The sequence below is a fragment of the Stegostoma tigrinum genome, chromosome 8 (genome assembly GCF_030684315.1).
Source record: "Stegostoma tigrinum isolate sSteTig4 chromosome 8, sSteTig4.hap1, whole genome shotgun sequence".
NCBI lineage: Eukaryota > Metazoa > Chordata > Chondrichthyes > Orectolobiformes > Stegostomatidae > Stegostoma > Stegostoma tigrinum.
The window spans coordinates 33,180,748-33,202,938 of NC_081361.1; the positions used below are offsets into that span (position 1 = coordinate 33,180,748).

The 22,191-nt window shown below is 40.0% G+C and overlaps 1 protein-coding gene across 4 annotated transcripts in view; it reads right to left on the reverse strand.

Annotated features, from left to right (window-relative positions):
• Positions 1–3,202: 3,202 nt before the first annotated feature.
• uap1 (UDP-N-acetylglucosamine pyrophosphorylase 1) overlaps positions 3,203–22,191 on the reverse strand; it is a 46,012-nt gene continuing 27,023 nt past the window's right edge. Inside the window, exons 7-11 of one of the 4 annotated variants that reach the window (XR_009446052.1) lie at positions 21,975–22,163; positions 19,678–19,713; positions 17,889–17,955; positions 12,760–12,934; positions 4,367–4,476 (exon numbers count right to left, since the gene is read on the reverse strand). Coding sequence is in view for 2 of the 4 variants with exons in the window: in XM_048539363.2 (XP_048395320.2) it covers positions 4,384–4,476; positions 17,889–17,955; positions 19,678–19,713; positions 21,975–22,163 (385 nt within the window). In the remaining 2 variants the exon portion in view is untranslated. Of the gene's footprint in view, positions 4,477–12,759; positions 12,935–17,888; positions 17,956–19,677; positions 19,714–21,974; positions 22,164–22,191 lie in introns of all 4 variants that reach the window. The other 3 variants (XM_048539363.2, XR_009446053.1, XM_048539364.2) reach the window with 3 other exon arrangements.

A 22,191-nucleotide genomic window follows, 5' to 3' on the forward strand; every position in this document is an offset into this window, starting at 1 on the left:
CTGACCGAGGTGTCCTTGCTGTCCCAATGTTCTAGGGACGAGTGTGGGGCCAGGGCGATGGCATCTGCTGCGGGCTTATTGTGGTGGTAACTGAATTGTAATGGATCAAGGCAATCCTGGAGGCTGGTGTTGGCATGTACCATTACTAACCTCTTAAAGCACTTCATAATGATGGATGTCAGAGCCACCAGGTGGTAGTTATTGACTAGTTATCGTCAATAAGTCATGGTTTATTTAAGTGAGACTCTGTTATTGATTTGGTAATTAAATTTTTGAAGATCTTAGCTAGACAAACATTTTTATAACCAGAAACAGGTTTCAGGAAATGAACATGCTTCTTCAGCTACCACTCTGCTTTACCTTTTCAAACCAAGCACTGTATTACAGCTTTGTACAATTCTACCTTGGAAGAATTCAATGATTGATTTACTTGGCTTTGAAAGTCTAACCTTTCAGATTAGACAACCTAAGTAAATTTTGGCTGTAGTTTGTCTGGCAAAGCACCAGGTCTGTGAAAGAGTTTACAGTGAGCACTTTGGGAACTTGATTTGCAACACATTATTTGGGAACCTTCGTACTTCTACATTAGAGACTGTGTTATACATAGGGGAATGCAACATAATTGTAATCAGTCCTTGGCTCCGACATTCCAATTATGATTTAGGGCTTTACAAGAAGTTTTTCAGTTCACAATGAGTGATTAAAAATGAACTATGTATTCCTTCTTGTAAAATCAACAGATATGACAGAAGTTATTGCTATTGATGATATTTGTTACGTGATCAATGCTTGTACTTTTTTCTTTCTTACTAAAGAATTTACCTTAGTAATTAAGTTGATTTATAAAATATCTCGGATGGCAAAATGTTTTTGTTAAAGCTGACATGGGACTGGATATTATATACACTCACTGACTTATTTTTGGCAGGAGAAGCATGTAAAATAGACTGGGATATTAGTCCACGTAGTCTTACCCATCCCCATAAGATTAGGAGTAGGTGCCAAAATTGGCAATTCACCCACCATATGTAAATAAGGTTCAATTGTGCGTGATATAAAACTCGGTCTCAATACTAGACAGCACACACCATAGAATGTTTGGGATGGGCATTCTGTTTTAATCAAAAGTTTTAAAAATAGCAAAGAAGGGTAAACTACCTTTGTGCAGTTGGTGGGGGAGGGGGGGTTCTTTTGCTTATTGGTGGCACCTCACCAGAAGATAGTACGCCCTTTCCCTTCTGCTCTCCCATTCAAAACCCACACCCCTACAAACTTTGTACCCTCCATAAAAGGTTCCAAAGAGATCCCTTGACTGACCCTCACTCTGGAAACTATCCAAACATATTTTCTAGGCCTGCCCATAGTCTTGTCAGTCCCCAGTCAGAACACCCAGAGCTCCAGAGAGTGAGAAACCTTTATCTCAGTGAGGAGTACAGCTCCCAGTATCTATAAATTTAGTTCATTCAACTGCAACAAATTGTCAGTATGGCTGACTTCCTGACTTTTGACAGTTGAGCATCTGCTCTCCCCAGAATTTTCTACCCAAAGATTTTGTTGGAAGATCTCCACTTTAGTTACATTTAAGCTGCTCCTTTACCTAACATCAACTTTGGTTAGTGTACTTTAACAAATGAATCCATTAACTCTATTAAATAAAAATATGCCAAATTATGTTGAGAACATTGAAACCAGTTTGTGCCAACTCGTCATTAGTGCACAGCTTGCTGCTTACATATGCTTTAGAAATATAAATCAGCATAATACACACACTAGCGATAGCAAAGCACCTGAGAAAACTGCTCTATAACCTATTCATGTTCTATTCTTAGTCTATAGCCCAATTCTGGCACCTTTAATGTAATGAAAATTATGTCACAAAATTTATGGTTTGTGACATACTTTGGGAAAAGAAAACTATAAGGATACAACTTAAAAAATATAATCTATTTTCTTCTAGGAATGTGAGTGTTAACACAAACAGAATTGTTCTAAAAATACAATTTGGACAACAACGTGTTTTTAAAAAATATAAATCATGACCATTATGTCCATAATATTATCATGTGGCAGAGCAAAGACATCTTCTCACCTTACAGTCAGCTCTTCTAGTACCTGGAAATCTTCAATACAGCAGGTAGGACATTGGTTCGAAGGTGAGTTTCATAAGTTACAGCTTTTATAGCATCTAAGATCACTATCCAGAATTGCTCAAAGGAAGTGTATAGAATGTTCATATATTGTGCTTCAATGTTTAACCAAACTCCCGAGGGCATAGATGTCATAAATGTCATAAAAAGTATGAGAATTATGAAACTGTGTCCAAATGAAGATGGACCATAGTTCCTGGGATGAGGAAGCAGGCACTTAATGATCCTGAAGGATATCAGGACTAAACAGACTTCAGTTCTGAAAAAAGGCATAGCTTACCGCATTCTAGTGGGAAAGAGACAAGGATTGAACAAGTTTATATGCCTATTTCCCCTGATATTGGGTACAACTGGAAAGTGATCTTGTGCTGGGATAGCGTTGAAACTAGTGACCGTGGCTGCAGTTCCAATTGTGAACAGGTTTTGACCTGCTTCTCAGCAAGGACTTTGCAGGATCAAAGGTCATATCCCCAGTGGTCTTTGAGAAACCTGTTAAAGTCTGAATGAGTGAACAGTTGCAGGAGAAAGTAAGAACTTCTTGATAGCAGCAAGACGAACTGATCCACTGTTTAAAAACAGCAGCTCAGTGTGAATGCTACTGCAATAAAACAAAGGTACTGACGGAAAAAATGAAGACCACTCCCCCCACCTCAGAGTTGCAAATGAGCGGGCAGTGATCCCCAGGCAGTGGTGCTGTCAGGATACCATAGGGAAATATTGCAGCCATATAATGAAATTCTAATGGCTGGACATGTTGTTATATGCAAAATTAAAGTCCACATTAGGCAAGTTTTACCAGCCGCAACTCTAGAAGAATGAAGTAAGGAGTTTTATGATCACGCCTTCTATGATTCTGAGTGGAATCATAAGGAATTGAGGAACAATGAAGTCTAATCATAACAAAAGGTAGAGCATGGTCCTACATTGATAGATTCCACGTAGAATTTAGAAAGTATCTTCCAACACCATACTTTTACAGAGTTGCATTCAAGACAGAAACTATTACCTGGAACTTGCTTAAAAAGATAGTCATTTATTACCATTCATAAGGCAAGGGAGACATTGACTTAACATCCATATAAAAAATTAAGCAGCAAACAAAATTAGATAAGATTTTATTTGGCTGTCAAAATAATCATTCACTATAAAAAGTGGCTGACAAAGAATGAGCTATGTAGCTCAATTTGCTTATGTGCAAGAACCAAATTCTGAAGTTCTTTGGCAAGACACCTTTTTCATTATTGAACATTCACAAGATGCAATTTATAGTATAAGGTATCATCAATACCAATATAGAAAAAAATTAAAGCATTTTCATAATCAAAGCAACAGGAATTCAGAGACATTTGTCAGGCATTCCTTTAGAGTCTAGAACAGGCTGAGCAGTTCAAGGGAGGTTTCTAAAACCACTTAAAATTCAGCTAAGTCAGATTTCAAAAGTATTCTTTTTTTCTGAAGGAAGTTAATGATTTCTCTACGGCAGTAGAGAAGCTTAATTTGTTACAAACCAGGCTATTGGTCCTGGGTAGCTGAAGGAGATTCTGCATAACGTGGAACAGGCATAACAAAATTAGGTTGCAAGCTAAATGCAAATTCAGCCTTTGAGAGGGTACTGTAACTGTAGCAGACCAAGACTATTCTGTGGAGATTATTCTTTAAAGGCTCAGTTTTAAGTAATAAATACCCTAGTACCAATTGAAGCCCTTCATAGAACAAGAGGCCATATATAAATATATATATAAAATGCAGTGACATATTCATTATTAATCACAAGTATAAGACCCATAACATCTGTTACTGTAAGTTATGAAGGCCTTCACCACAAATTAAAGCAGTTAATTTGACCGATCATTGAACATGATATTTTAATTATTATACAGGCTGGGTTTAAAAAAATTTGACTGCATTATCACCTAACATGATGTTCAATTATTTTAATGTGATATATTAACATTTAGATCTATAAAAATTCAACCATACCCAGTGAACAAAACCTATTCCACTGAAAAAATAAACCAGCTTCTATAATAATGCAAATAATGATTTAAATACTAAAACTGTAAAATAGTTTAAAAATATTTTCTTTGAAAGAAATTTTTAAATTATAATTTAAAACAAGTTTGGGTATAACTGTTGAACAATGTACAAATGGTCCTAAATGCATGTTGTTGCACAGCTTAATTGCTGTAAAAAGATGGTCTTCTAAAAGGATTCTCATTCTGCTGCATTTTTCATTTTAGAGCCCATTTGCAGTCAATTCTTGGACCCCATTCTCATCTATAATCAGCGGAGGCCGGAACTCACGTCCTGCAACATATTTATCCAGATCCTGCAACACAAATTATAATTTCAATTCTAGCAATGGAACTATGTAATTACGGGAACAGCAACAGAATAGTGCCATTCATAAAATTAAAATTATTCTCAGGGTGGTGTTGTGGGTTAGAATTGTCTGCTATTTGAGTTGAAGTCTTCCCTCCATCCACCATTTAGAAAAATCCCACATGTAAATGAATATTACTGGGATCAAGGGTCTAGCAGAGGTGAGCCTACAGCACTTCTATAGGTTAGAATCTCATTAAAATAGGTCAGGAGGAGGAGCTGGGCTGTAAACAATTGTACCAGAGGGTATTCTTTTGATTTTGCAGTTAAAAGATATATCACCAGGTCTGGCAACATTAATGGAGGCAGAAACAGTTAACGTTTCAAGTTCAAAGACCTCTTCGGAACTCTATATTCAGTTCTGAAGAGGCGTATTTTGACTTGAAATACTAACTTTGTTCTTTTCTCCATGGATATTGCCTGAATTGCTAAGTTTCTCCAATATTTTATTTAGATTTCCAGCATTCATACTTTTTTTGGTAAAAGAAAAATATTAAATGTTTAATAGAACTGGCTTAAATGCAAAGGGTTGATAATTTTGCCACAAGATAAAGTAATTTCTATCTTTTAGATGCAGGAGTTTGAAGAAAGCAGGGCTTTTTTTTCCCCCTAAGCATTATGTTGATTTGGAATGGTCTAACACAGATACAGGCAAACTAAAATATTTCTTTCATTAAGTTTCAGTGCTTTTTAATGTAAAATATTGCATGTGCGTTCTATATTCACTTGGTAACACAGGCTTGAGTACTACCGAAGAGGGACATGCTATTGAAACTTTTCATCATGCATCATAGTACAGTGTAAAGTGCTGCATTCTTCTGAAATTTGCATTATTGCACCTGTATTAATGAATGCAAGATGAAAAGCTTTGACACTGTCTCTTTGCTCAACAATATCCTCTACTCTGCCCTTGGTACTTACCTCTGTTAGATTTTCAGATCTGTCCAATTAATTATTGTGCAAGGTAAGAAATTTTTTTGTACCTTCTATACCTTCAGAGAAACTTTGAATTCTTGGGACGGAATCTTTCAGGATCTGAACGACGTGGCTTATGGGGAGACATGTCAGAGTTGGGTGACAGAAGGAGCGAGGCCTTTCACCAATAAAATCATCACACAATTTTTTAAAAAAAATGTCATGGCAAGATTCTCACTAGGCCAGGGGGAGATGCCAAATAACATGCATTATTGCTTGTTGAATGCCTTATTAATACCACAACTCATTTAATAACACTCTCCCAAATTATCAAGCTTCCCAATAAGCTAAACACGAGAAAATCCGACAAGGAAACCAAAGTGCGTTCTTGGAGGATCCAGATCGTTGTTTGCTCAAGCATTCTCCATGTTGGAAACCAGGCACCAACATCAAGGCATTGCCACACATGCCTCAATGGCCACAGATATAGGCACCAGATTGATGCCAGCCTTTAAGAAATCTCATGACATCACTTTGCATATACATATACAATCGCTTCTATATTTCAGTGCCGTATTGCAGGGTGTACTGCCAACTAGCATTGTAATAATGCATTCAGGACACACAGTTCAGGGACATGCACCCAGTTAATAGATTGGACTAAGTCACATTTCTGATCTCTTATCTTACAGTTATGACATTACTCACTGAGTCTACATAGTCGGTCACAGCATCCCTGCCTTGCATGATTTTTTTTTCCCACTCAGCCAGAGACACCACCTTTACATTATTGCTCTGTTGCCTTGTTGTTTAGTGCAGCCATTCAGGAAGCTTGTCTTAATTGTTTGTGGGTCTTGGTCAACTCACTGCTCAGGACTGAGAAATAAAGGATAGACAACAGCCCACACAATTTTTCAGTGATAATGGGAACTGCAGATGCTGGAGAATCCAAGATAACAAAGTGTGGAGCTGGATGAACATAGCAGGCCAAGCAGCATCTCAGGAGCACAAAAGCGGATGTTTCGGGCCTAGACCCTTCAGAGAGGGGGATTGTGAGAGGGAACTGGAATAAATAGGGAGGGGGGGGGGGGAGAGAAGAGGCGGACCGAAGAAGGAGAGAAAAGAAGATAGGTAGAGAGGAGAGTATAGGTGAGGAGGTAGGGAGGGGATAGGTCAGTTCAGGGAAGACAGACAGGTTAAGGAGGCGGGATGAGGTGGTAGGTAGGAAATGGAGGTGTGGCTTGAGGTGGGAGGAAGGGATGGGTGAGAGGAAGAACAGGTGAGGGAAGGGGAGACAGGCTGGGCTGGTTTTGGGATGCAGTGGGGGAAGGGGAGATTTTGAAGCTTGTGAAGTCCACATTGATACCATTGGGCTGCAGGGTTCCCAAGCAGAATAGGAGTTGCTGTTCCTGCAACTTTCGGGTGGCATCATTGTGGCACTGCAGGAGGCCCATGATGGACATGTCGTCAGAGGAATGGGAGGGGGGAGTTAAAATGGTTCGAGACTGGGAGGTGCAGTTGTTTGTTGCGAACCGAGCGGAGGTGTTCTGCAAAGCGGTCCCCAAGCCTCCGCTTGGTTTCCCCAATGTAGAGGAAGCCACACTGGGTACAATGGATACAGTATACCACATTGGCAGGTGAACACCTGCTTGATATGGAAGATCATCTCAGGGCCTGGGATAGGGGTGAGTGAGGTGGTGTGGGGGCAAGTATGGCACTTCCTGCGGTTGCAGGGGAAGGTGCCGGGGTTGGAGGGGAGTGTGGAGCGGACAAGGGAGTCGTGGAGAGACTGGTCTCTCCGGAAGGCAGACAAGGGTGGGGATGGAAAAATAGCTTGGGTGGTTGTGTCGGATTGTAGATGGCGGAAGTGTCGGAGGATGATACGTTTATCTGGAGGTTGGTGCGGTGGTATGTGAGAACGAGGGGGATCCTCTGGGGGCGGTTGTGGTGGGGGCGGGGTGTGAGGGATGTGTTGCGGGAAACATGGTCAAGGGCGTTCTCGACCACTGCGGCCGGCGGAGAGGGGGGGGGGGTAGTTGTGGTCCTTGAAGAACATGGACATCTGGGATGTGCGGGAGTGGAATGCCTCATCCTGGGAGCAGATGCGGCGGAGGTGGAGCAATTGGGAGTAAGACATGGAATTTCTGCAGGAGGGTGGGTGGGAGGAGGTGTATTCGAGTTTGCTGTGGGAGTCAGTGGGTTTGAAATGGACATCAGTTTCTAGCTGGTTACCTGAAATGGAGACAGAGGTCCAGCACGGTGAGGGATGTGTTGGAGATGGCCCAGGTGAACTTGACGTTCGGGTGGAAGGTGTTGGTGAAGTGGATGAACTGTTCGAGCTCCTCTGGGGAGCAAGAAGCGGCACCGATACAGTCAATGTAACGGAGTAAGAGGTGGGGTTTGGGGCCTGTGTAGGTGCGGAAGAGGGACTGTTCCACGTAACCTACAAAGAGGCAGGCATAGCTTGGGCCCATGTGGGTACCCATGGCCACCCCCTTTGTCTGCAGGAAGTGGGAGGAATCGAAAGAGAAGTTGTTGAGGGCTAGGACGAGTTCAGCTAGGCAGATCACAATCTTTCTGCACTTTTGTGGTCTATTTCTCTTCAAGAGACAGAGAGAGACAAGTATTCTGGGAGATAAAAGGGGGCGGGGATCAAGGCTACTACTTTTGGTTCAGTCGAGCAAGTGTGCCAAGCAAGTGACTAGGCTGTGCAGAGTTAGTAGTATTGGTACTTTGGGTGGGTCAGTGTGACTAGGGAAATGTTGCAAACAATAATCAGTGGGAGATGGGTACAGTCACAGGTAGTGTGTAAGGTATCAGAGAAGGTAGTGGACCTTACAATGATGGAGTAGGGAAGGACATTATCCTTCTTCCTTCAGTTGTGCTCGGCTCCCCCATCATTGAGCATGGGGATATTTGTGGAGCCTGATCTTCCAGTGTATAGTTTGCTTGTCCATCACCATTTATGACTGGATATATAGAGCTTATATCAGATTCATTGGTTGTGGGATCACTCAGCTCTGTCTATCACTTGCTGCTTATGCTGTTTGTATGCGAGTAGTTCTGAGTTGTAGTGTCACTGGAGTCGACATCAAATCTTTAAGTATGTTTCTGTGCTGTTCCTGGCTTGCCCTCCTGCACTTTTCATTCAGTAGTATTGATCCCCCTAGCATGATGTGGTAATGGTAGTGTGGGGGATATGTCAGAGCACAAGGCTGTAGAATGTTTTGGAGTACAATTTTTGCTGCTGCTGCTGCTGCTGCTGAGGTCTCACGGATGCCCAGACTTCGGCTTCTAGGTCGGTTTGAAATTTATCCCATTTAGCACAGGGATAGTGCCACACAGTTTTGTACTAGGTATTCTTAACGTGAAAGTGGGACTTTGTCTCCACAAGGACTGCGCAGTGGCTCCGATTACATAAATATTTGCAGGTAAAATGAAGGCATTATGACAACAGCATAATAAAGCATCCCAAGGAACTTCACAGATCTGTAAAACAACAGGGCGTTGTGCCTGAGATATCAGAAGCCCATATCCTTGGTTAGATAGGTAGGTTTTAAGAAGTGTCTTAAAAGGGACAAACATAGAAGAGGTGAGGGGGTAGGGAGGGAATTCTACAGCTTAGAACTTGGAAAACTGAAAATGTAGTTTCTAATGGCAAAGCAATTGAAAATTAACACAGCTCAAGAGACCAGAATCTGCTAAATGCCAGTACCTTGAAGGGTTGGCGTATCTAGACAAAGGGACAGCTGAGCTTGTGTAAAAGGGTTTGAAAACAAGAATGAGAATTTTAAAAATCAAGGTGTTGCTTGACCAGGAGCCAATTTAGGTCATTAAATGCAGGGATATAAGGGTTTGGTGAGAATTAGAACAAACGCAGCAGTAAGTTTAATGATGTCACGATTAGAAAGAGGAGAATGTTGGAGACTAGCCAGAATGCATTGCAAAATTTAAATTTAGAGAAAACAAAGGCATGAATGAGAGTTTAAACAGATGTGCTGAAGCAGTAGTGAGATCAGTGATTTTATGGAGAAAGCTGACCTTAGTTATTGCATGACTACGTTGTTGTAAATTGCAATCAAAATGGCACCAAAGCAGTGAAGTTTCTGGTTTCATTTCAGACAGTTGGCAGGGAGGAGAATAAAATCTAGTTCATGGATGAGGTTTTATTGCCTCTATTGTGGAATGAATTACCAGAGGAAGTGGTAGATGCAGGTACACATACATTTCAACACATGTAGATAGATACATCAATTGGAAAGGTTGAACAGGGATACATGCCAACTTTAGTTCAGGGAAACTTGATCGGAATGGGTGAGTTGGACCAAAGAGTCTGTTTTCATATTTGCACAACTGACTCTATACTAGTTAGAGATTATTGATCAATTAGTTTATTTCAATTGGTTATGAATTAACATTAAAAGTGAGCTGTTAGTATTTGTGGAATTAAAATTCATCTCATCTCTGGCTTCCACGTATCCAATCCCTCAGATACCTTTGGCTGCCCCTGTTGCAAATGGTCCTCATTTTCTTATAGCTGCTTGTATAGTTGCTGCTAGAACTAGGATCTAGTCTTCATACACTAAATACAATAATTTGAAGATATTATGTGATCAGATGTTACACGAATAATAATCTTAACCAGATTTGGGCAAGTAACATTTACACCACACAAATACGGCGCAAGGACATCTCCAACAGGAAAGAATCTAACCACTGCAATTTGAGGGTGGTGGTGTTGGAGGGTTGTTTTTCAGACTGGAGTTGTGGGACCAGCAGTATGCCACAAAGATTGGTGCTGGGTCCATTGCCTTTTGTCATCTTATATAAATTATTTAGATGTGAACATAGGAGGCACAGTTAATAAGATTGCAGATGACACCAAAATTGGAGGTTTAGTGAACAGAAAAGATGATCACCTCAGAATACAATAAGATCTTGATCAGATCGGCCTACTAGCTGAAAGTGGCGAATGGAGTTTAATTTAGATAAATGTGAGCTGCTGCATTTTGGAAAGGCAAATCAGGACAGGGCCCTTACACTTAATGGTAAACTCCTAGGGAGTGTTGCTGAACAAAAAGAGACCTTGGAGTGCAAGTTCATAACGCCTTGAAAGTGGAGTCACAGATAGATAGGATAGCGAAGGCAGCATTTGGTATGCTTGCCTTTATTGGTCAGTGCATTGAGAATAGGAGTTGGGAGGTCATGTTGTGGCTGTATAGGACATTGGTTAGGGCACTATTGGAATACTGCGTGCAGTTCTGGCCTCTCTGCTATAGGAAGAAATGTTGTGGAACTTGAAAGGGTTCAGAAAAGATTTGAGGATGTTGCCGAGGTTGGAGAGTTTGAGCTTTGGGAGCTGACAGGTGGCCTTTATAAAGGTTTATAAAATAGTGATGGGCATGGATAGGGTAAATAGGCAAGGTCTTCTCTTTGGGTTTGGGGAGTCTGAAACTAGAGGGCGTAGGTTTAAAGTGAGAGGGGAAAAATTTAAAAAGGGCAACTTTTTCATGCAGAGGGTGGTGCATTTATGGAATGAGCTGAAAGTCGAGGCTGGTACAATTTCAATATTTAAAAGGCACCTGTATGGGTTTATGAACAGGAAGGGTTGAGAGGGATATAGGCTAAATTCTGGCAAGTAGGACTAGGTTAATTTAGGATATCTGGTCGACATAGATGAGTTGGACCAAAAGGTATGTTTCCATACTGTACATCTCCATGACTCTGACATTCAAATGTCTTAACATTGTTGAATCTTCTGTCTTTGTAAGGGCTACCATATACCAGAAGCTGAACTGGACTACCATACACATACTACATCTAAAACAGCAGCTCAGAGGCTCGGAACCCTACAGCAAGTAAGGTCATGTGACAGCCCAATGTATTTGCTCCACCATCCGATAAGATTATGGCTGATCTGATCATCTTCAACTGCACTTTCTTGCCTTTTCCCCATAATCCTTGATTCTCCATGATTAAAATTCTGTCTATCTTAACTATGAATATACTTATGACCCAGTGTCAACCTACTTCTATGGTAAAAAATTCCTCAGATTCACTACCCACAGAAGAAATTTCTCCTCTTTTCTTTCTTAAGTGTGCAAACCATTATTCTGAGATGCTGCCCTCTGGTCTTAGACACTACCACAATGGGAAACAACCTCTTCACATCTACACTGTCAAGTCCAAGAGTCTGTGTCTCAATATGGTCAAATCTCACTCTAAATTTCCACAAGTACAGACTCAACCTTCTCATTGTCGCCCCATAAAGACAGCCCCTCCAACCTGGACTCAGCCTATGCACCTTCTCTGAACTGTTCATGGTATTCCAAGTGTTGTCTGACAAATGCCTTGTATAGTTTTAGCAAGATTTCCCTACTTTTCTACTCGATTCTCTTTGAAATAAGGATCAACATTCCATTTGCCTTCCCTATTACTCTGAATGCCAACAGATTTTTGGGATTCATGAACTAGGATCCCTAAATTTCTTTGTTCCATAGCTTTCTGTAGTCTTTCTCCATTTAAATTGTATTCAGCTCCTCTACTGTTCCTGCTAAAGTGCATAGCCTCACATTTTCCCACATTACATTTCATCAGCCATGTTCCTACTACTTGCTTATCCTGTTCACATCACCATCATCCCCACCACTTGCCTTTTCACTTGTTTTTGTGTCACTTGCAAACTTGGTTATAACACATTCACTTTCCTCATTCAAATATGTATTGAAAATAATTTATGGTTCTAGCCATGATCTTTGTGGTACTTGACTAGTTACAGGTTGCCATCCTGAAAATGGCCTCCCTTATTCCAACTGTCTATTAGTTAGACTATCCTCTATCCACACAATATAGAATGTCCAACACCATGGAGGCTTCTCCTATCAAGTAACCTAATGTGTGGTACTTTATCAAATGATTTCTGAAAATCCAAATATTAACATTCAATTCTTCCCCTTTATCTATCCCACTTATTATAGAACATAGAAAAGTACAGCATAGTACAGGCCCTTCGGCCCACGATGTTGTGCCGTGGAATAATCCTAATCCAAAAATAAAAATCACCTCACCTACATTCCCCTCAATTCACTGCTGTCCATGTGCATGTCCAGCAGTCGCTTAAATGTCACTAATGACTCCGCTTCCACGACTACCACTGGTAAGCTATTCCATGCGTTCAACTCTGGGTGAAGAACCTCCCTCTGACGTCTCCTCTATACCTTCCTCCTAACACCTTAAAACTATGACCCCTCGTGGCAGTCAATCCTGCCCTGGGGAAAAGTCTCTGGCTATCAACTCTATCCGTGCCTCTCATTACCTTGTACACCTTGATCAGGTCACCTGTCTTCCTCCTTCTCTCCAGAGAGAAAAGTCTGAGCTCAGTCAACCTCTCTTCGTAAGACAAGCCCTAGAGTCCAGTCAGCATCCTGGTAAGCCTCCTTTTGCACCCTCTCCAAAGCCTCCACATCTTTCCTACAATAGGGCGACAAGAACTGGACACAATATTCCAAGTTAATGAAATGTGAGGCTGGATGAACACAGCAGGCCAAGCAGCATCTCAGGAGCACAAAAGCTGACGTTTTGGGCCTAGACCCTTCATCAGAAAAGGGGGATGGGGAGAGGGAACTGGAAAAAATAGGGAGAGAGGGGGAGGCGGAGGCGGACCGAAGATGGAGAGAAAAGAAGATAGGTGGAGAGGAGAGTATAGGTGAGGAGGTAGGGAGGGGATAGGTCAGTCCAGGGAAGACGGACAGGTCAAGGAGGTGGGATGAGGTTAGTAGGTAGGAGGTGCGGCTTAGGGTGGGAGGAATGGATGGGTGAGAGGAAGAACAGGTTAGGGAGGCAGAGACTGGTTGGACTGGTTTTGGGATGCAGTGGGTGGAGGGGAAGAGCTGGGCTGGTTGTGTGGTGCAGTGGGGGGAGGGGACGAACTGGGCTGGTTTTGGGATGCGGTGGGGGAAGGGGAGATTTTGAAGCTGGTGAAGTCCACATTGATACCATTGGGCTGCAGGGTTCCCAAGTGGAATATGAGTTGCTGTTCCTGCAACCTTCGGGTGGCATCATTGTGGCACTGCAGGAGGCCCATGATGGACATATCATCTAAAGAATGGGAGGGGGAGTGGAAATGGTTTGCGACTGGGAGGTGCAGTTGTTTATTGCGAACCGAGCGGAGGTGTTCTGCAAAGCGGTCCCCAAGCCTCCGCTTGGTTTCCCCAATGTAGAGGAAGCCGCACCGGGTACAGTGGATACAGTATACTACATTGGCAGATGTGCAGGTGAACCTCTGCTTAATGTGGAAAGTCATCTTGGGGCCTGGGATAGGGGTGAGGGAGGAGGTGTGGGGGCAAGTGTAGCATTTCCTGCGGTTGCAGGAGAAGGTGCCGGGTGTGGGGGGGTTGGAGGGCAGTGTGGAGCGAACAAGGGAGTCATGGAGAGAGTGGTCCTACAATATTCCAAGTGTGGTCTCACCAGGGTTTTGTAGAGCTGCAGCATAACCCCGCGGCTCTTGAACTCGATCCCCCTGTTAATGAAAGCCAAAACACCATATGCTTTCTTAACAACCTTATCCACCTGGGTGGCAACTTTGAGGGAGCTATGCACTTGAACACCAAGATCCCGCTGTTCCTCCATACTGCCGAGAATCCTGCCTGTTATCCTATATTCAGCATTTAAGTTCGACCTTCCAAAATGCATCACTTCGCGTTTATCCAGGTTGAACTCCATCTGCCATTTCTCAGCCCAACTGAGGCATGATTTCCCCTTTATAAAGTCACACTGACTCTGCTTGATCATATTATGTGTTTCTATAATGTCCTTTACTCTTAACACTTCTCAACAAATGTTAAGCTAACCGGCCTATAGTTATTTGTTTTGGTTCTACTTCCTTAAAAAAGTCTTAGTGAAAGTTTTCCTATCCTCTGGAACCTTTTCAGAATTTAAGGATCCTTGTAATAATCTTTCAAGTAAATCCTCTATTTCTGTTGCTGCTTCTTTTTAATATTCTAGGATGCATCCCTTCAGATCCAAATAACTTCTTGGTCTTTAACCCACAACAGTTTCTCCATCACTTTTTCTCTCCTGATGGTTATTGTATTTAGTTCCCCTCCTTTTTGTCCCTTAATTATTTAGTAATATTAAAATCATTAGTGTCTTCTACTGAAAACTAATGTAAAATATTTATTATACTACTCTTCCATTTCCTGCTTCCACATTACTTCTCCAGTCTCATTTTCTAAGGAGACGTTCACTTTGGCTTTGCTTTTCGTTTTAATATACTTAGTGAAGCTCTTGCAAGTTTATGCTCAACTTGTTTTCTCCTTCTTTGTAATTTTTCTCTCACCTCCTTACTCCTCAAAGCTTGTCCATCATCCAAATGGCACATGTCAGGAATATTATGGAATATTCCCTACTTGCTTGGATGAATGTAGCTTTAAAGCACTCAAGAAGCTCAACACCATCCAGGACAAAGAAACACATTTCTTTGGCACTATATAAAAAAAATTCACTCACTCCACCAATGATTCTCAGTATGAAACAATGTGAACCAGCTACAAGATGCACTGCAGAAATTCACCAAGTCTTTGTTGACAGCATACTCTAAACTACCTCCTAGAAAGGAGAATGGCAGATATGTGGGACAACCAGCAATTTCAACTTTCCCTCCAAGCCTTTTACCATCCTGCTTGGAAATGTAGCACCTTCACTTCAGTGTTGTTGGGTCAAAACCCTGGAGTTCCCTCCCTAACAGTGTTGTGGATGTACCTAACAAGAGAGATTGCAAATGTTCAAGAATGCAGCTCACCATTATCTTTTCAAGGCAACTAGGCTCGAATGATTAAATACTGGTTTAGCTGGTGACACCCACATCTCTCAAAATTATTTAAATGACAACAACGGAGAGAAAGCCACTGATGATTTGATTGCTGCTGAGGAATCATTGTAATGATATTTGGGCAAAGAATTGATTGGGTTGTGGGTGTTAAGTCCATTCTTTGGACCAGGCTGACTTCAAACTCAAGTAACATCTTGGTAACATGGCACAGTTGCTTTTTTGGAGCAGACAGGAAAACATGGAGGCTATCCCATGCAGGCCTCAAATTTTATTTGTTCTTCTCATACTGTTTCAAGTTTTGGCTTAAATATAAAACTTGATCTGTTCATGGAAACTGCTGGCAGTGTGTTATGAAAGGAAGATTTGGGAGGAACAATCTTTACCTACAGTCTGTTCTAATAATATACTAATACTCCAAGTCACTGTTCAAAGCCGCTAATTAATTTAAACACAACAGTAACAAAAAATGCCTTGGAGACAAATGGGAAAAGATTTGCAATAAATCCCATGTGTCTCAAACAGGAAGAGAAATATTTTGCAAATTCTTAATTTCCTCGCTTTTATATATTGCCAAATTTAATACTATTGTGCCAGATTTCATAATTCTGCAGTATTTGAACTGAATAACTTTTTTATTCATAATATTAACTTGTACCTTTAGAATTCGGACAGTGGTTTCTAGATTTAAATTAATTATACTTGCCAAACTATAATTTTAATTTTCAGTTAACTTAGACAAAGTTTTGGAATTTAGGCTTAAGTGGGTATGCGATTCACCTTTGCATCTGCGTTCCATGATATTCTTTCTCTTCATCATAGATGCACTTGTGTGTATGGAATCTACATAGTAATACACAGTGCCCTATTCTTTGCAGACAGAAACAACATGTACATATACTGTACCTGATTCAAAGTAATAAAATACGTGAGATCCATTCACTGAGTCATTTCTCAGGCTAATACCTTAACCAGTCAATATGGCTGATTTTAAAATTTAAATCAAGCCTGGCAGTTAACAGACAATCATTAACTGTATTCTCTATGATAATGCTCTACCAGAGTCCAAGTAATCAGCACTCCCCTTTTATGCAGTATAAATGGTTCCTTTCCAACTCAGTTTTGATTTAACCTTCTTCCGTATTTTTTGGTGCCATTGCTAATGCTTGACTTAAACTGAACAACTGGAAACACATAATTTACTGACGGAGCTTAATAGTTGAAGTTGCCACAGGTGATTTCATGGTGGGAAAAGCTATTCATTTGTTTGTGACAATACTTCTGGATATAATAAAAATGCTGACTCTCCCCTTGAATTGGTAATCCTACAAATTATCTTGACCAAATTGTCAAAAACTTTTCATTACCAAAAGGATGCTTAAGGGGCAGCACGGTGGCTCAGTGATTAGCACTGCAGCCTCACAGCACCAGGGACCCAGGTTCAAATCCAGCCTCGGGTGACTGTCTGTGTGGAGTTTGCACGTTCTCCCCGTGTCTGCGTGGGTTTTCTATGGATGCTCCGGTTTCCTTCCACAGTTCAAAGACGTGCAGGCTAGGTGGACTGGCCATGCTAAATTGCCTGTAGTGTTCACAGGTGTGTGGGTTATAGTGGGATGGGATGCTGCAAAGGGCGGTGTGGACTTGTTGGGCCGAAGGCCCTATTTCCACACTGTAGGGAATCTAATCTAAAAGGATGTTTAAAAAAATTGGAATGGCTGTCTTGACATTAACACAGAATCAAAAGTTGCCAATACTCAGCTAATTTCAATCTTCAATAACCCCATCTTGTTAGGTACAAATACTAAATCATACTGCCTGAAGCTAAAGGCTGGAAAATAAAATCATTAACTTCACAAGTACCAGAAAGATATGATCTTGGTCCTTAAGTGCAAGCCAAAACCTCAAACTATCTTGTAGAGGTCTGGGAGCCTTCCGTCTTCAATTGTTCCCTGGATGCTTGTTGAACACATTTCCCCTATTTTACACGAAGTACATCTCTCTCCTCCTAGACTTATTCTGAAAGAATGCAATTTGTTAGTACAACTTATGAATGTTAAACCACTTACCTGTTTTAACGAGAAGTTAGACTGCAAAAATGTTCCTATTACTAGCAGGGAAATGGGAGGTGGTTAGGAAGGGTGAAAGCCACAAAAAGGGTCGGAGTTTTCATTGGGCAGGTCAAAGAACAGAGAAACAAGTCCCAGAAACACTTAAATATTCCACAGCACCTTCTAGGGTTCTGCAATTCAACATTCTAACAGAGGGAATTATGTACAAATCTTCCCAGAAACACCAGTAACATGTCCTTCTGAACAACTTTATTTAGCCTCCTGCAAGTTACTTAATCTACCAGTATACCTAACATTATTCATTATTTTTACTAATTCAGCAGCTTGAGACATCCACTCCTAAATGTTTAAAATGTGAGAACTCATCCTGGTCTGTTTTCTTGCTAAGTTTGTTACATTCACAGAAGGTTTCATCCATCAGCTTTATACAAAGCTTGTTAAATCAGTACACTTAGTGTTGGAGTTTATACTGTTTTAGATAACTGATTAAGACAATAATTGTCCATAAATACAAGTTTCACTTCTAATCCGTGTTAAGTAAACACTCACCTCTCCAGAGTAAGAGACAACTGGAGAAATTTCACATTTGATTGGAACATCGGCTAACTCCTGTAGACTGAAAAGAAAAATATGATTTTTAGCAACTTACTAAAACTCACTCAGCAAATACTAAGTCTTCTCAGAATCTATCACCACAATTCTTGCATAGTCGCTTTTTAACAAAGCTTCAAAGTCAATATTAACACTAGCGTTTCAACTTTTATGGAAGGGGATGATGATAACTGGATTAGAATTGTAAACAACCAAATACTCTCTCTGAGGTAGCTGGAATTAATTGGTTATTTACAAAGTTTCTTTACATCACCCATAGTGGTGTCTAATGAGGTGAGAAACAAGCAGTTTTTATTCATTATGGATCACAATCACTCTAAAACCACCATCACATATCCAGTCTGTAACCAGGACTCTTCGGTAGTTGGATTAAAAGGTCAGAATTGTACGTGGAAGGAACATTTTATGCTGAACATGTTAAAATGCGAAACCAAATTCTAAATTAAAATAATGGCAAAAAAAGAAGCAGACTCACCTCTGCTGGTGAGTTGATGTGAACCTGACGGGCCAAATGCCCTATTTCCACATTGTAGGGATTCTAAAAACTGTTTAATAACCCAACTGTTTCTTCATTCAATTGAAGGAAATGCGATAATTTAGTATATCAATGGGATTTAATTTTATTTCAGTATTTGGACATAATGATTCTTTCAAAAATCAACCTTTGTTTTAAAGAGAAAGGTGAAAACCAAAGTGAATTTTGGTGCAATTTGGCTTTCTGGAGAACGAGTGTCTTTCAGTTACCTTTTCTCTTCAGTAATCATCAACACTAAAGGAATTAAATTAAAGACCTATAATTTTTAAAGGCAACTTGGACTGATGTAATTATGGATAGATTCTTTAGAAGAGATAGTACTGCTGATTTAAAAGTCCAAACCAATCACCATTACTCAAATTAACATGCTAAGAAGTGTTCAGGCATGCAAACCTTGTTTAGGTGTTAGTATGTGTGTTCTCACCACCAATCTAATAAGGTCAGCATTTACCTGCAACTGCCAATGTCTAAGCCCAGTCAATACATAAAGAACTACATTATAGAAAAATAGCCATGGACTGTTCTTTTAATGGTATTATCTACATTCTATTAACAGACTGTTTTAAAAATTGAATTTTAAAAAGAAAGAACACAGCATGCTAAAAATAATGCATTAAATCCAATGTTTCAGTGGCTTGAAGAGGGGTACACCCCTAAATGAAATGATAGCAAATAGTGAATCACCAAGCACAACAAAATAAAAATGGAAAGGATGATCAAATTAAGAACAAACAAAAATAATGTCTTCTTGGGTTTTTTTGATAACTTGAAAGTCAGTCTGGGTTAGAGTGAGGCAAATAGAACTTGATCAGATACTTCATATACTGTCAAGTACTGACATATTTAATGGATAGCCATAAGGCAGCACGTGTTCTTCGGAAATTAAGGCTTTTTCTGCACACTTCTAATATGGAGATAATAAATTTGGACTTGCAAAATGAATTGGATCACACATGATCCAACTATGCCCTTTAACACTATAGTAATAAGGTTTTCAGTGGATAATATTATTGTTCATAATGAGAGCCATGATTAATTATACAAAACATATTGATAGAATCTTGTTTTGCTTTAAAAGCATTTACACACTGGCAGTACAAAAAGGCAAGTCTTCCTCTACATTGTTTCCTTTACTTCAGCAAAGCAGCCATGACCCATCACCATGCATTAAACCAAACCCAAGATATTTACTTGTTATTGATCGCTTCTGACATTCCAGTTGTCGAACTGCCACATGGGAACAAAGAGTGAGTTAATGGGAAAATAAAATACAACAAAACCACAAAGTTACAAATAAATACGGGAATGAAATAAAATTGATTTAATGAAAAACAACATTCTACAAAATTATATGAAAATGAATTTTAATAAAACTCAAAGACCGTAAAAGGGAATAAATAAGAGGCTTGTCTCGGACATCAAATTTCTCCCCAATATCTCCCAAACGATTCTGTGGTAAAAGAGTTCAAACTGGACTGTCTGGTCTGCTGTTCAAATTACGAGTTCCAAAATTGATTCAAATCAAACACTTCATACAGGAGGCATCTCAAATAAATGCAGACATCACAAAGGGATAAGTAACCATTCAATGTGCATTAAACTTTTGTGCAAAGTATTTCCAGAAATATATCTGATTTATCAGCAATCATAAACAACATTTTTAATACAGATCTATATCTTTTGAGGAGAATCAACTCATTTTTATCTCATAAATGAAATTGAATGCCACTTTCCTTAAAAGATGGTAAAGGAAACCTCAAAATAAAAATGAATACCAAGAATTCTGTAGCAGGTACCGTTAGTTTGAGAAATCAGGAAAATTTAAAAGAGCTCAAAAACTGTGAAAGTCTACCATGGGCTGATACCACATTGCATACATAGGGATTGCTAAACTGAGGTGGGAGAGAAGTCTCACTGGATTTGGGCAACGCACATATATAGCTGTAATTATAAATTTAATTGTGAAGCTGTACAAATTTTAAAAGCTAAGCTGTAATTGTTTCTGCCTACATTATCAACTACAGTTATTTTCACACGAATGTAAATCACAAATTAAACAATAGAACATAACAGCATATGAACTAGGAGCGAGTGTAGACAATTCAGCTCTTCAAACTGACTCCACCATTCAGTATCGTTTTGCTGACCTCAGCCTCATCTCCACTTTCCTGCTCATTTTCCATGACCCTTCAACTATTAAAGATTCATCGATCTGCTCAAATTTACTCACTACCCCAGCACCCATTTGCAATCTGAGATCGGAATTCCAGTTTCATGACCATTTGGAAGAAATTATTTCTGTTCATCTGTTTTAAATCTGCTACCTCATCCTAAAACAATGACGTCTCATTCTAAGTTGTCACATGAGGTAACATCCTGGCAATCCCCTTTAGCATCTTGTATACCTCAACTAGATCAGATCTCCTGTCTTTCTAAATTCCAGGGAGTATCTCTCTCCATGAAAAAAAAAATCCCTCATCTCTGGAATCAATCTAGTGGACATTCTTTGAATGACCACATACACATAAAACCTGGTTGCAGCTGGATGTATTTGCTAATATTTTAACACTGATAATACGTCTTAAAATCTGTCTTTCCTTATATTATACAACAGTTTTTATTCTGTGTGCTGATGTTTGCAGACTAAGCTATTGCTGTGCTGTAGCAATCTTATAAATCTCAACAAGATTCAGGAACAAATAATGCAAAATAGATGATGATGATTATGATAATAGACAGCTTCTGAAACGGGTGTGAACAGTGTTTCTGCTGAGCGGTTACAGCAGCCAATCAGATTGGCCCAAGAAAATTTTTGTTGTTTTCTTTCAATTTATAATCATCAGCTGCATTGTGATGTAAATTCAAAAGATGATGATATAGCACGTACTGGAAGTTTTAAAGGTGGAATTTTAGACTTGGGAAAGAGAGTGTTTATCTGGATAGTAATCCATCTTTCTACCCAAACGTTTGTACATATTCAGTCACAGGGTGTAGACGATGGCAACAGCTATTGCTCATTCATCAACTTCCTTGGAAAAAAAAAACACACGATCGTGAACTTTGTTTGGACCACAACACCAAGTGTAAAGAAAGGTATTCCTAGGGATAGTGTGTTCTAGGAATTTGACCCAGTAACTGACATACTGACTTGGAGGCGGCTGTCCTCATATTGATCATGTGTCCTGGTATTTTCAAGTACAGTCGGTTGTGGGTTTGGGAGTTGCACAAAGAAAGAATTGTAGCAAGTTGCGTCCTGATTCTATTCTGAATTCAAAGGTGTTCTTGACGACTTTTTAAAAGGGATTCTGAAACTTACAGAAGCAGCTGTTTTACCATATTTAAACCAGATTTCAAAAATGGAAGTGGAGGTGATGGCCATTCCACGTGTAAGTTATCTTTAACCTACTAGGTGGCAGAAGTCACAAGGTTGGGAAATGCTACCAAACGAATGTGTATTTTATCGTAGACCTTTTGCTCAAATTACATACCTGGGAATTGCTGGAATCCTCGTTCCATTTTCATCAACAAAGTGTCCACCCGCGTTTAGTACCCATCGATGGTGCAGGGACATCAGAGCATGGCGTGCTGTTGTGGGTGTGTCTTTCCCATTCTGACTATCTGCATTCTTCAGTGGAGAAAATTCATCTTCTCGCAAGACTTCAAACACTACAAATTTCCTATAAAAATATACTTTGATTACATTCC